Genomic DNA, 15,184 nt, shown 5'->3' on the forward strand with positions numbered 1-15,184 from the left:
CAAGTAACACGAAACTGTGATTTAAATCAATCAGATCCATTGATAAATTTCTGATGTTTGTCCCATGCTAGGAATATCGTTATTCTTGACTTGCAAACCCTTTGATGCTTGCTAATGCATCTTTTGGGTAATAACTTCATCAAATAAAACTTCTTAACCTGGACCTGATATTTAACATAGTTGAAATCCTTTCGTTGAATCGTGTTATACAGAGCCATTCATTGTCTAAAACTACTAAATGGTCTAAAATTCCAAATCTTCTCGTTGTCTAAATTCCCAAATTGATTAGTGATAATGTTTAGTTGCATGAGCTACTGAATTTTACTATCAATGAATTTGCGATCAACTATTACAGGAACAAAGTCAAATGGATTTGACTGATTTTTCTGTGGAGGCAGTTAAATTTTTCCTTGCATTTATTTACTACGGTGAAATTGATGTGCGACCAGAAGTAGCAGTCGAGGTCTTCAAACTAGCAAGCCGGTAAGCATTTTGATGTCTAGCCTTTTACTTTTGTTTCGTTGCAGTAAGATTTAGCTTATTTTAGGCAAAGCAAATCTGCTTTTTGGTAGGGAAATGTTTAGAGCTGTTTTGTGTTCATTTACTTTTGCTTTCTTTCATTAATTGAAAGCTGTATTATTTTGATGTATGTATGTGCTAGAATGAAACAACCAAACATTAGTGAGATGCAGATTAGATTTCTGGACATAGAGAAGCGATAGATGCTATGTTTTGAATTGTTTATGGATCTTCTCATAATTGTTGTACACTCTTCAATCCACAACTGCTGAGAAATTATCTAAATTAAATCAGTTCAATGAAATTGCAGTGCATTACAGTTTCAAAATATATTTGTATTTGGTGCCTGTTTTGTACGATTGTATTGATTTATTCAATACTCTTTCGTGTTTAATTTTTGGGGGGGGGGGGGTCAAATTGCATATTTTGAAATTTTCCACCCTAAATAGCTTATTATAATGCCCCCTAGATTAAGAAAACTATGAAAAGACCTCCCCTATTTAATTATCACCCTCCAATATTAGTGACTCGTAATTCAAAAATAGACAGTAAACCAGGAACAAAATGCATCGGTAAGCTGATAAACACAGTAACTTTAATGTCAATTATAATAAGCAAATGAGCGATCTTTGGCTGCCATTCCCATATTCTGCTATCCAATGAATCTTCCCACCGAGTCATTTTTTTTGACCCCCCACCCCAATTTTAAAAAAATTCAGAGAAATACCTACCCCCTGCTTATTCCAGCCCCTCAAAGCTGCAATTAAGTACGGAAAAGTACGTTTTTTGTGATCCATGATTATGTTCAAGTTATGTTTAGCCAGCCCTCCTGTTCTTCGGAGGTTTCCATCTATTTTTGAGGTAATCTTCAAATTTGTTTTTATGTTGTTTTTGGAATTCTTAAACAGCTCAATTTTTCACTTTTTAGTTATTCAATGGACCCGCTGGCCGAGGCATGCCTTATGCTTGGAAATGAGGCTGAATTGAAAGATGTTGATTTTTGCGAAGAAAGTTATTCTAAGAACACTAATGTGGATGAGGTAATGAAAAACTTGCTTGCTGACGATGATTATGATGATGAGGAAGAGGACGGTGATGAATATGCAAGAACCAATAGTGAAACAAAAGTAGACGAGAATGTGTTGGGCATTGGTGATTCTCCATTCAACGAGAGCGATGAAGAAGATCTAAGGGAGTTTTTTGTGACTCAGAGGGTACGACGAAATTCATTAGAAGATGATGTCAATAGTGAGAAAAGTGACTCGAATGAATTGGCTCAGTTGGCACCAGATGATACCCTTGATAATCAGAACTTAATTAGAGGTGATAACGATAACGATTGTAATGATTTTGATAGTAATGATTGTGAAGATTGTGATCGTAGTGATGATAATGATTGTTGCGTTGATGGTAATGATACAGCTCCTGGACGCGATGTTGATGATCGCGATGATGATGGGGTGGTTTATGATTGCGATGATTGTGACGTTGATAATGAACGCGATGGTAACGAAGAAGACCTAGAAATCAAGCGGAAAAGTTGTGATAATAAAGAAAGGATCTTTGTATCGGTTGATGATAGCAGCGAGGATAGCAAATACAGTGAAAGAGACGGAACTTCACCAAAGCAATCTTTATCGCAGAACCGAATGCTACCCAGTGATGCTGTTACAAGTGTGAGAAGTTTGAGAAGTTTGAATGTTACATCAAACGGAGATGAGTCAATATCTTGTAACAAAGAAGAAGACACAGAGATGCAGGAATGGGAGAAAAGAATAGAAGCTGAGAAATGCTCGACCAGTTTAGCAAAAAGTAGAATAAATGAAGACAGTATAACTTCTATTAAAGATGATAATGACGAGATGGAAGTTATTGGCGATGATGATGATCAAAACAAGGGTCTCATAAACGAGTCATTGTCAAGTAATTGTTGTGACCTAACTGATGACCAAACACCAAACCAATTTCAAAACAAGTCTGTTGAAGGAAAGCAAAATAACAGTGAAGAAGAAGAGGACTATTTTGGCACTAGCTCTGATGGTCTTAATTTCACCTTACATCTGGAAGAGGATGATGACAAGAAGGAAGCTCCAGAAATGGGCAATAGGAAATCTGGTGACAACAAAAGTGTATGTTCAGCTATCTTTTTTTATCATTTTACGTCTATGGGTGGATCGTCTTTCAACAGTGAGATTTGCCATTCCTTAGTTTGCGTTTCATGTTATTGAGGGTATCATTGGCAACTTCTTAATTATTAGATTTCACCTTTCTATAATAAACTACAGTTAAGACGTATTTGGTAGGTTACAAAAGCTTGTTGTTTATGTCATGTTCAGTGGATGTTTATTCAGGATGTCGGATTTAACTATTTTTACGTTTTTTCCATTCAGCTGTGAATGCATTGCAGGGTTTAGCGTTAATTTTCTTCTCTGGCCTTATCTCAATGCATTCTTGACCTATTAAAAAGCATAAGCAGAGCTGAGAAGGTCTGGTTTATAATGGGTGGTGCCGATTCCTTCATTTCAACCTTGTTTAGGCCATTATACCTACCTTAAGGGTCGATAATACCATAGCTTGCTATCAGATGCCATAATGATTTTGGTTTCTCTAGACTTGCAATACTGGCAATTTTTAAGTTTCCATTGATTATTAAAAACATTGACAAACTGCAGAAACTGACAGATTTTTTATTTTCCTTCATTATTTACATTTAAGGATATTTTTATGGTAACTCCTGCAAGACAAACCCCACAGTTGCTCGAAAATACTTTTGCGACTCCAGCATTGTATTCAGCAGGGACATTCAGCAACCCAGGTAACCAATGGAACACTGGCGAAGGTGGTGTACTTCCTTTTTCGAAACAAGGTTCTTCTTCTCGGCGAAGTGATTGTATGTCAAATGCAAGTGACCAAAAAGAGGCAGAGGAGTCACCATATGCGAGAAGGCCGATTAAAGGAAAGGCATCTCGGCTAGGAGATAGAAATCAAGAAGAGGCTATGAAAATACAGAGTAGCTGTTCAGAAAAGGGTGAAAAAAGAATACCAGTAGGTCGTGGTTATACGGCTAAAAAGCAACTGTTAGTAGATCTGTCTAGGGACATTGATGTTGAGCTTTATGAGCCAGAAGAAAGCATTGAAGGGGAATCACCTGTCAAGTGTTTATCTGGTAGTGAGCTGCAGAACAAATCGGTCTTGTTAGAGCCACTTTCGCCCTGTGTTACAACTTCGCAATTCGAACGGAAAGGAAAGGGAAATGACAAAGAAGAGCAAGATGACCATTTGAAAAGTGTCAGCACTAATTTACCTCTTTTGTCACAAAGAAATGTCATCGATGTCGATGCAGACGACCAAGATGACATAGACGAAATAAGCATTTCGAGGAGTAGCAATAAAACCGGTAACAATCAAGCGACGCCACGAAGATCTGATAGCTTCTTTGATGATGCAATGTCTGATACGTTTGACGTCATGGAACTGAATCCTCATGCTTTAGACACGAGCGGTGAATGCGTTGCAAGAGCTGATAGTTCCTACAGTGATGTCATCGATATAACCGATTCAGCGAAGCAAGCCAGATGCGCAAGGAATAGACTAGATTTCGAGATGTCAGAGGGATCAAGCGATGAAGTTATTGATACAACACCTAAAAAGAAAAACGATACTTCCCAGTACACGACTTCGTTTAATAATAGGAATATTTCTTCTTCGCAGGGAGAAAAATCAGAGGGAAAAAATTTAGATGGGGAGGGCCAGGCACACAAACAAACGAATGGCTCTCGGCGTAGAAAACGCGAAGATCGTTCAGACGATTTTTCTGATTCTGAGGAAAATTACCCCAGCAGAAAAATGGGCATGACCCCGAGAAAGTCTTTCTCAAAAAGAGGGAGACGGGAGGGTTCTCCGCAAAGTATTACGCTGCAAAAAAGTAATATGAAAAGTGCGAAAGATGCGAGTAATATGCAAAGAGTTGAATGCGTGTTAAGTGAATCAAGCTCTTCCCTTAAGTCAGATATTGACATTCTCAATGAAAACAATCACAGTGAACATTTAGAGGAGCTTAGCCCTCTTTGTCTCGACATGTCTAAAGGTCCTCAACGATATGCTGGATATTCTCCAATGGACAAATCAGAATTAAACGCAGAAAACCTTAAAGCTGAGCCTGAAAATGATAACATCACTGGATCGTTACCTAGCTCCATGCATTCATTTAATGACGATGGCGGTTTTAATCCTGACTTGGATTTTGGAGTACAAACTCAGACTGATAACAAGGCACATGTTGAAACGAGGCTTTCAGATGCGCACTTTCAGATACGTAGCTCTCCACACTCGCTACTAACTGGAGAATCCAAGGCCCATTCTGCAACATTTGAAGAAATTGCAGAAGTCAGAGATGCTCCATATGAAATGGAAGATGAAGAAAACAACGATTTTTCGGATTGTTATATTGATGATGGCGGATTCAATTGTGATGTGCCGCAAGATCTGAATCAAATTTCTAATATTTCAAACACTGTTTTGCATGTTCCAGACATCGATGTTTCGTCTGACGAAAGCCTGACTTTCCCGATAGTAGCTACTAACAAAGGTTCAAAAATGTCCAAGAAAACTCTGTCAGATAACATAGGGTCCATAAGAGAATATCAGGATGAACAGCATGTTTCAAGGGAAGATGTAAACCTTAAAGAACAAGACGTTGGTAGAAAGGAAGATGCAAACAATTCGTTAGACAGAGAGCTTTCAAACAGCCAAAACAGTAAACACACTGCTTCTTCTGTCACTCCAGTGAGGAGCAGCATGCAAACAATGAAAACTCCTAATACGGCATTGAGGAATTTTGGCCCAGGCTGCAAAGTTCATCCGGAAACAGGCGCATCGATAACACCCATGTCGGATTATGATACATTACACACGCCAGATTTAACAGTAAGTGCGATTTTGTATTATAAACAACTTTGGTTACGGTATGACAAATGTTACCAATTATAAATAATTTATTTTTCTTACGATCAATATTGTGTGTATCTAACAAGTAGGTATGTGAATGTGTGCTGAGCTTCTGACGTATTTTGCTGTTGCGCAGTGTTAGTTTTACTAATAGACAAAGGCACCGCGAGCTCGCAGGTTGGCAGCATCACTACATGTATAAACCTACACACATGCCAGAGATAGAAGTGATATGTTAATATTACTAAGAGTATTGCACGCGCTATTTAAAATAGGGGGAATGAACGGCGTATTAGTTTCGTCTTTGTAATCAATGGTTGCGAATGAGAGATTAAAGGTAAAAGATTCCTATAATTGATAATTCTATTGTTTATAAAGTTTTGTTAATATCTTTATTAAGTTTTATTAATATAAATGTAATACAAATGTTATATGAATAATTGTTTTGATTCGATTTTGCTTCTTCAGAAAAGAGTAAAGAACTTTGGAATGCGGAAATTACCAAAACATCAGATGGCTGGAAAGCTCCGTGAAATTTACAAAGTAAATCATGGATGTAAGTGATTAGTTGATTTGTTTAATTGATCAACTGATTGAATGGTTGATTGATTGATTGATTATAGTGAAGTGATTGGTTGGTTAAAGTGATTGATCCGGTTGACTCGTTTATTTCATTAAATGCATTGATTGCTTGTGTGATTAAGGAAGGCAAAATAGATGACCTGGTATTTGATTTTTTCTTTAAACAGTTTATTGTTGACGACATATCAATGAAGCAGATCTTTACGAGATATTAATAAATATTTAATTTATATTATGTGAATGAATAAACGTAGGAACTAATGGTCATTGTAATTATTTGAAATTTTACCAATGGTCTTTTAGAGTGTTATCCCATTCTAGTGAGTGTCCTGAAAAGCCACTTTAACAATGTAACTCGTGAAGAGAATTCGCGTCTCATTATATTCATGACTTCGTTTTCATAATGTTTTCATATTCAAAGATACATTTTACTTTTTAGCTGTTTTTCAACTCTCTCCATTTTTTGTTGCAAGTTTCTTTTATAATCTTTCTCTGTGAATTTATAGTCAAAAACACCGTTAAATTCAAGTCTCTTACGACAACAGAATAAAGCGCTTTAAATTCCACTTATTTCGGTGACTTGGTAACTTCTTTTTTGTACCATTATCGTAAACACGCGTCCATATGTTTACAGTCTTTTGGCGCTGTTTCTGAAACGAAAATATTGTGGCTGTACAAAAGCTGTGAAACCGTTTCCAATTGAAACCATAATTTACCATCGAATCTCAATGTTATTTGCTGTAAACGCATCTGAAAACAAAATGCTTGTAAGTTGTGTTACAGAAATAAATATGATACGTATGTGGTTTTTCAGTTGCACATTGGGAAGAACCACCAACGAAAGCTCACAGGAAACGGAAAGCCAATGTCAAAACGAAAAAAAAAGTAACTAATGAATCTAACGAGAAAGCAAGCAGCACAAATAAGCAACAGGGTAACGAGAGTGAAGAAAACTCCCATTCAGTAGAACGTAACGATCAGTCAGATTCGGAGCACTCCTCAAGGTATTTCCTCGTCCAACTCCAAAGTCATTGTCCTCCTCGCTGTCGAGGATTCTCTCCTAGATTTGTTGAAATAAAAAAGCTTAATGTATGCCAGTTTTTTCGTGCTCAGGGTATTACGTCTATTCCTGTTTTTGTGACGTAAACGCGAGCTGCCATCTTTGATTGCTCATTCTGATGTTTCTTCAGAGAAATTGGTAATGACTTAAGGAAGATGACATTTAAATCAATTCTATTTTAGTCAACATGTAGGTTTCTTTTATATCCTGTAATATTTTAGAACTCTTTGCTTGAAGTCATATGGATAATGTTAATAAAGATCTGTTGGTTGTCTTTCAGTTTTGTCTTCGCCAATAAGATCTTCATATTCTTGAGTATCTTTGCTAGATTTTCATGCTTTTTTTGTAGTATTTGCATGAAGTTCCTTGACAAGGTTAGCAAATATAAATAATTTTTACAAGCTCTCGGTCCTTAAAAATCTTGCATCAATTCCAGTTCAGCTGATGAAAGACAAAAAACTTTCGAAGGAATTGACTGCAGTGACGATGAAAAAAGCTCTCAAACATCACAGAATGAAGAGGTTATTAAATATTAAACTATCTTGAATTATTAAATATTGTTTGATTCCTATTCAAGTTTGTAAATAGTGGCAACAATAAAGGGTCAATAAACAGAGCAAGGGCTTTGGATCAAGTGCTTTTTCTGTAGATAAGGAAACAAGCGGTATATCTCTGAGTTTATGCTACCAAAGACATCTTTGTCTAGCTTTTGCCTTTTATCATTGCTGTTAATGAGTGAATGCTTCTCCCATTATACCATTATAGTAATTAATTGCAGTTATTTTGTGAGCTTCTGTTTCAGAATTTTGGTTTTCTTCATTTTTCAATATTGTTGGCATTCAGCTTGTAAATGCTTTTTATAAGTTAAAAATGTACTGCACCTGCTATTAGGTAAATACGAAGCAGTCGAATTTTATGACATTCCTTGTTTTCTTAAGCAGTCTAAACGGGCCCAATATGAAAAGCCACATAACATAACTCTGAAACCAATGGCAAGAAATGACCATTAGCTAAGCCAGACAGGTTACTAATTCTCATAAAATCTAATCTATGTTTCGTGACATAAAATCTAATTTTTAACGCATATTATTTATTATCTGTACTTCAGACTCAGAGTGATGAAAGTATATCTGAAAAGCTGTCAAGATTTATGAAAAGTAACAAGGATTTCTACCACAAAATATTAACTTACCAGGTTCGTAAACTTTGGTAGCTTTGAATTTTCATTTACATTTTCTTTAAAGTGACTGACCAAGAAATGATGAAAAATCCTCAGCTAGATCTCCAACTCATTCACTGACAAAATCTAGCAATCTTATAAGCAATTAGCTGTTCTTAAACTTCCTATTTTTTGTGTCTATAAAGTGTCTATTTTTTGATATTTTCACGTTTGGTAGGGTTAAAGCGTGTTTGTCCCTATCGCATAAATGATTTAAATGTTGGTATCTTTTTTGTGTCTCTTGAAGCCTTCCTGGAAACTAACTTTCTCCTGTTAATTTTTCATAACCTGTCGGCAGAGCTCTAGAAAATGCAACGCCTCTTTTATTTACAGAAACTAAGTTTTGAAGATATATACAAGGCTGTCAAGGAAGCAAAGTTGAAATGCACGAAAGCTCGGTTGATGGATTTTCTTGACGACCAAGTAAGTGGCTACAAAACATATCCATAATTTTAAACCTTCTCTCGGTGCCAACAGTGCTTGTTGAAGGCTCTTGCACAACCGGCATGCTTTGCGACTATATTTTCAAAACCGGCCTAATATCTTGCTGCATGAAAACACAAATCACAATCAAGTTCTCAACTGCCGCTAAGCATGCCGATTGCGCAAGAGCCTTTTAGGAGACAAACGAGCAAACGTCTGCTAATATGTTAGGCACCCCGACCCCCGTTTTAGAGTCAAAGAGCCTGTCTAATAATGATTATGTTCCATGCGCATGCTCCTTGACTCCAAGACGGGGGTTGCCTCACTCATTGTAAGTTTTAAGATTCTTTTGTTCGTCGGTACAATTGCCACCTATTGCCCCTCTACTGTTCCCCTTACACATATCTTTCTAGGGGATTTGTTCGTATAATGAGATTTCAATGTGTCATAATTCCCCGTTCTCCGTGACAATGAGCTATATAGTATATTAACTGCAGGATGTGAGACCATTTCCTTAGGCAATACATTTCCACTATGACCCGATTCACAGCTTAAAACCAAGAGCAAACACCAAACAAATAATGATGCTCTAAAACTATTTTCGCAACTATCCGAATTCTGATTGGGTGTTTCTAATACTGCATAAGGAAAAAAATTCAAATTTGGCTGTTTTAATATATCCTATTTATGAAAGAATGCCTTACAACAGTGTTTGTCGCAGTGGTCAAAAACACATCAAAAGGACCGAAGGATCTTCTTTGCTTTCAGTAGCGTTTCGGTAGAGTGATATACAATCTTTTTATGAGAACAATTTGACAGTTTTAAAGAACACCGAGGCAATCAAAGCAACATAAGAACATGTCCATCCTAAAATGAAAGTTAACACAAAAAACCATTTATTTTGGAAAATTTCCTCTTATGTTAACAAAAAAGAGCATATTTTACCGCTCTGCTAAAAACGTCACTCTTAAGAACCATTTACAGTAATGAGTTCAATGTTGAAATAAGACCAACATTAAGAACACTCGAGCCTCAGATTGTCCGAAAAATAAGAACATTGAGCCTCGTCAAAAATTACATGGTTCTTATGAATAAAAAATATTCTATTTAAATATCAAATTTATAAAAATCAGCTGATTCCTATAAGAGTGTACATCAAAACTTTCTTATATCGTTTCCCAGTATCGCGAATGAATTTCTACCGTGTAGGAAACAACACTGCAAATAAATTCTAATTACGAGGTACTGCTGTTAAAGTTTCCTGCATGGATATTCCGGCCTAAACAGACTTTTGCACTTCTTACTGTTTGCCACTTCATAAATGAATTTTGTTTTTAATAAACATAATTCTCTAGTTGCTTACGGGCTACAAGAAAGTTTTATGTCGTACTTTTGTCGCAATGGTTAGAACTGATTGTTGAAAAGAGCCTCATCAACACAGTTGTTATCTCTATGATACCTCCAGCCTGGATAATGGAAACAAGATAACCGTCTTTTAAAACCCATCTATGTTTTCTCTTCTGTAATTTTATCTGTGCCAACTTTCGAAATGGAATAATGTTTTTTTTTCTTGTTTCCTATAATGAGAAGTCCAGGTACACTGAAAAAAATTGGCTTCAACCCTTACGAACCAGTACATAGAAAGACACAAAAACTATACGAACCAGTTATTTTCCTTGTTTCATGACAGTATTTTTATCAAGTTGTCTGTTTTTCTTAATTATTATATTTTTGGTGACATATTTATATAGCATATTTTATATTTGTCATAATAGACAACAACAAACTCACATGTTGGGTCCGCTTGTCTGGAGTATTACATTTGGAAAAATCTATTTAATAAGTTAAAATACTCTGCACCGCACATCAGTGCTTTGTTAATCGCTGTGTCAGACCCTTCCTTAAAGAATGCAGCGCCTTCATTCGTGCGACATTTATTTCTTACATGCTTTGAATAAAGGTTTCTTAGCAATCGAGTTTAAATTATCTAGGGTTTGCCATTACGTTTTGTTAGGAATAAGAGAAGTTCAAACGCAATGGTAAATTCCCCCCACTTTCAATGCTCTTGTCAAGTTATGCGTTGGTTTTCCTGAAAACTATTGCATCGCTAGATAACCTTTTCCTCAGGCTCACAGCCATGGAACTGTAATGTTTCCAAAATGAAATACACATTTTTATAAAAATTCATTTTATAAGGACCTTGAGGCTCGATTTTTTTTAAATTGGAGAACCATTTCATAGTAGTATCCCGGCTCAAATTTTATCGACAGTATGGCAATTTATCAGTCGAGTTCCAAGGCGTTTGAGGGAGGCTCATCAAGCTTGTATTGTGCTAGCATGTTTCATATCTTGAACTTTGATCAACGGTTTCATTGAAAAGTCTTCTTCTTGGAGGTAATAATAATGAAAATATGAAAAGAGTAAGAATAACTCAACAATTATTGTTGGTGTAAGAAAAAATTCTTAAAAAAATTGAGACTTGGCAAAAAATTAACGTATTCTTTTAAACATGGTGTGTGAATCGAGGAAAAACTGGATGTAAATTGCTATATTAACAGCGGAATTTACTTTCGATAATTTTCAAAAGATGCATGGTCAAAGGTTTTCATGGATAAGAATTTAATGGAGGTGTATCATAGACTGGAATTGGTTCCATTCCCCTCCTGGGCACGTGATAGAAATAGAGCCACATGACACTTTGGCGACATGAGTTATTATTACTTAACACTCATGTAATATCCAGCGGTAACCAAAAACCAGTGGTAACCAAGAACCAGTGGTTAGTCGTTGGATTTATTGAAAAACCAAAATAGCACACTGTTTTTGAATAACTTTCACTTTTGTTCAGCACGGAAATACGAAACATGCAATAAAGATGCTTCAAAATCGTTTTCACAATGGCTGCGCAATAAAGGGGCCGAGGGAGTCATGCCCCCTAACTCTCAGTAGACTAAATTGTTAATCATTGATCACCACATTTTTTGCCTGATGCCACCCCCAGTTTTACGTTCAAAATGCGGCCCCTGTTTCGCTCAACCCTCATACGAGTGCTGAGCAAAACGAGTGTCTTCGTTTGATGAGGTTGAAGCTAGTCTATGGAAATATGAGCGGCTCTTATTACCTCTTATGTTTTGATCAATCACTGCACTTTAATATCATGCATAATACAACTGATCATCTTACTTTTTGGCTAGAATATAAACTTGCATGTACTCGAGCTTGTTCTATTACATCGCCGCGAAAGAAACAATGCGGCAGCATGTAGAGAACAATGGAGTCTTCGTTCGAACGGCAATGTGATGAACTGAAATGCAGCCGTTCATGCCCCGTACTTCCAAATCCGCCTAAATTTTACTAAGTTTCTCCTTTATGACAGCCGTGGCTTGAAAGTTTTGAAAATGCTATGATTTAACGGCATTGTAACGGAGATAGTGTTGTTAAGTGACGTCATCAAACAATCTATTTCTGGAATTTTAGAATTTTGGCCACCACAAGCTGAAAGAGCAGCATAAAATACCTTTGAGTATGCAAAATCAGATGAATGTGCTCGAACTGCCTGAAACATGGTCAGTGAGATTCGGGCTACTGTTGTTTGGGCCTGGTTCATAGTTGTAAGACTCGGGACCAAATTACAGTGATTTGATGGGGAAGGAACCCTTGCTTATGTGACAGTATCTCTCTCACGCGATTAGAAACAGATCAAACTTATTTTGCAAATTTAGAGGTATTTTCTGGTGTTCAAAAATTCTAGGAATAAGTCAGTTATGGGAGCAGACTTCAAGAATTCTAGGAATAAGGTTTTGATGCCATGTATTTGACACTCTATTTTAAGACTGAAACAGTGCATTCTAAATCATATTTTCTGACTAACAAGATCTGTCCTATTGGGGGTTTCAAGATTTTATTGCTGGGAATTTGTCTCCTCTCTACCTGTTTTTCTGGATCCTTTTGTCTATGCTAAGACTATCAAACCTTTGTGATAGGAATTCCTCAACATTTTGGCAACGTAAAATGCAATTTCTGACTAGGAGGAGATATTGCCCTGAAATCGTTATTGAGTCTTATCATCGGTGACATAAAAATCGACTGGTGACCTTCAATTACTGCAGTCAATATAAATTGATTAGATGAGAATTTTTTTAAGACGATTTTTATTACATTTCCACACAGAAGACATCTCAAAACTTTACGAGATTAAGTTTTCGAGGACTTAAGTATCTCAAATGTCGTACAAATTAAGCACAGTCAACTTCGCACCTTGCCAAAGCTAATCAATAAATAGATTTTTTTACTGTACAGCTGGTGTCGATTTCGTTATATTCTAATTAATAGCACTTATACGTTAATTAGTTCAAGAAGCGAAGCGGTCGCCTCGAACGACGAAAGTATTCCGGTTTTGTCATCCATGTTTTGCAGTTGATAACTTTAGCGGTCATAGTCAGATGTCGAAAAGGAAGCAACACGAGAAATACTCACGGTGCATCATATTGCCGTTCGACCTTCCTTTCAAGGATATTTCGTCATCCTTTCAAATTCAAGTGCAAACTTTGACTTTAGTACTGTTGCTATTCAATGTATTTAAAGTAATTCAATGTATTTAGAGAAAATTTTCGCTATACCACGAGGGCGATTCTGACATCAGTTTTTAAACGAAAAAGTGGCACCGACCACTCGCTGTTTAGCAGAAAAATATTAACAAGAAAAAAGTCCATGCTTTTAGAGATCGTCTATAATTTCCATTTTGATACAAAATTTTTCCGGGGATATCTTCTAACAGAATACGTTAAGGAATCAAAGAAAACTTAGCGAATTCAGGGTTTGGTCTTTTTTACATAGGTTTGTTATCTTTGGAGATAGACAAAAATATATTTAAGTTGCTATACAGTAAAAGCCCGCGTATAAGAACCTGGATTTTAGGAACCCGTTTGGCTAAAATTTCAACTTTAGGCCTCCTCCACATAAGAACCTTTCAAGCTAAAATTTAAAGTTAGGTTTTTACCAGTGGAGCTGCTGTATAGGTTTCTAGGTGGAAACTGTTGAAAATAAAGTATCATTATCTGCTTATATATAAAATAAACTTGGCAAAACAATTTTATTTGAAGCCAAAGTACAATACTAAATATTCAGCACTTGCAAGGTACAAAATTTCAATTTCAATTTATTCCAAGTTTTCCACATAAAAACCTTGTCTTTTTAATGACATTTCAGAGATTTTCTATGAGTTTTTTTTAGTATATATTTGTTTTGTTAAGTCTGTACTATCTTTAGGTATAATATTACTGCATGATATGAAAGTTACGATTATGCTACATAAATCTAAGAACCTATTTTAAGAACCTTGGTCATATAAGAACCTTTTTAGGCTAATTGAAAACAACCAGGCTCTTATACGCGGGTTTTTGCTGTATATTTGCCTAAATAAATATTCCCTTCCAGGTCTAATATTACCTAAAGTAGAGGGCTTCAAAGTAGAGGGCTTTGAAGTGGACGACAGTGTCATTCGACTCCGGTGGTCGATGGGCTTACGTATTTCAAAATCTGTTTGCCCCACCTAGCTTGAATGTCGGCGAGAAATCAAGGATTTCATGATGGGGTCAGAATAAAAGCTTGAAGATCCATATTGCAGAGCGCCACAATCTTTAGTTAACCTCTTGACTTCTTAGTGACCCAAACGACCTTAAAAAGCTTTGGCAAACCCTAACTAAACCTCTGTCCACTGTATTGGATCAAATCCCTGTCTTTCAAACCGCGAACTTCTCGATCATCTGCAAGGCACTGCATCGTTTCCTAATCAAAACTATGCGTAACAGACACGAAAAATTGTAGTGGTTGGAAAACGGAGCCATCTAGATAGTTCCAGTATGTCATAGTTTTTAGAAATTTCAGCATGCATAGGCGTAAACTCAGGGGGTGGCTCTGGGGCTTCAGCTCCTCCTTACAAAAACCAATGGGGGGCTGAGCCCCTCCTGGAAAATAAGGAAGTGCTTTACCAATTTTTAGATTAGTTTGTTATATTATTGGTTTCACGCATAAGATTTGTTGCATTAGATAATTGCGTTTACAGCAAAATGAAGTATGAAATTATTGTGAACTGTGAACATAAGGTCAGATCCAACTCGAGGCCAATCCTTCAGAGATGCTGGAAGCATCAGAGGAAATTTTTTGACCCCCCCCCCCCTGTAAAAAAAGGAAGTTTACGCCTATGTCAGCATGTAACCTTTTTTTCTTTTTTATGTATACACTCTTTTTTATAAGAACACTGAGGCTCGATTTGCCCGAAAAATATGAACAAGGCTAGAACATGCTTAGCTTCAGATAAGAAATTAAAAAAATACAATTAGCATTTTGAAATTTATACCATGTCAACAGAACAAAACTATGCAAGTTTGTCCACAGACACTAACAGTCATTGCTTTATTTTTAAACTTTACCCA

The 15,184-nt window shown here is 36.4% G+C and overlaps 1 protein-coding gene across 3 annotated transcripts in view; it reads left to right on the plus strand.

Annotated features, from left to right (window-relative positions):
* LOC135686680 (uncharacterized) overlaps positions 1-15,184 on the plus strand; it is a 30,890-nt gene that overhangs the window by 6,523 nt on the left and 9,183 nt on the right. For all 3 annotated transcript variants that reach the window (XM_065202963.2, XM_065202962.2, XM_065202964.2), the window contains exons 9-16: positions 356-483; positions 1,448-2,648; positions 3,235-5,445; positions 5,935-6,022; positions 6,863-7,052; positions 7,545-7,629; positions 8,217-8,303; positions 8,661-8,750. In XM_065202963.2, coding sequence (XP_065059035.2) covers positions 356-483; positions 1,448-2,648; positions 3,235-5,445; positions 5,935-6,022; positions 6,863-7,052; positions 7,545-7,629; positions 8,217-8,303; positions 8,661-8,750 — 4,080 coding nt within the window. The remainder of the gene's footprint in view (positions 1-355; positions 484-1,447; positions 2,649-3,234; positions 5,446-5,934; positions 6,023-6,862; positions 7,053-7,544; positions 7,630-8,216; positions 8,304-8,660; positions 8,751-15,184) is intronic.

This window comes from Rhopilema esculentum, chromosome 6, assembly GCF_057945365.1.
Source record: "Rhopilema esculentum isolate cy_ngs chromosome 6, ASM5794536v1, whole genome shotgun sequence".
NCBI classification, from domain to species: Eukaryota; Metazoa; Cnidaria; class Scyphozoa; order Rhizostomeae; family Rhizostomatidae; genus Rhopilema; species Rhopilema esculentum.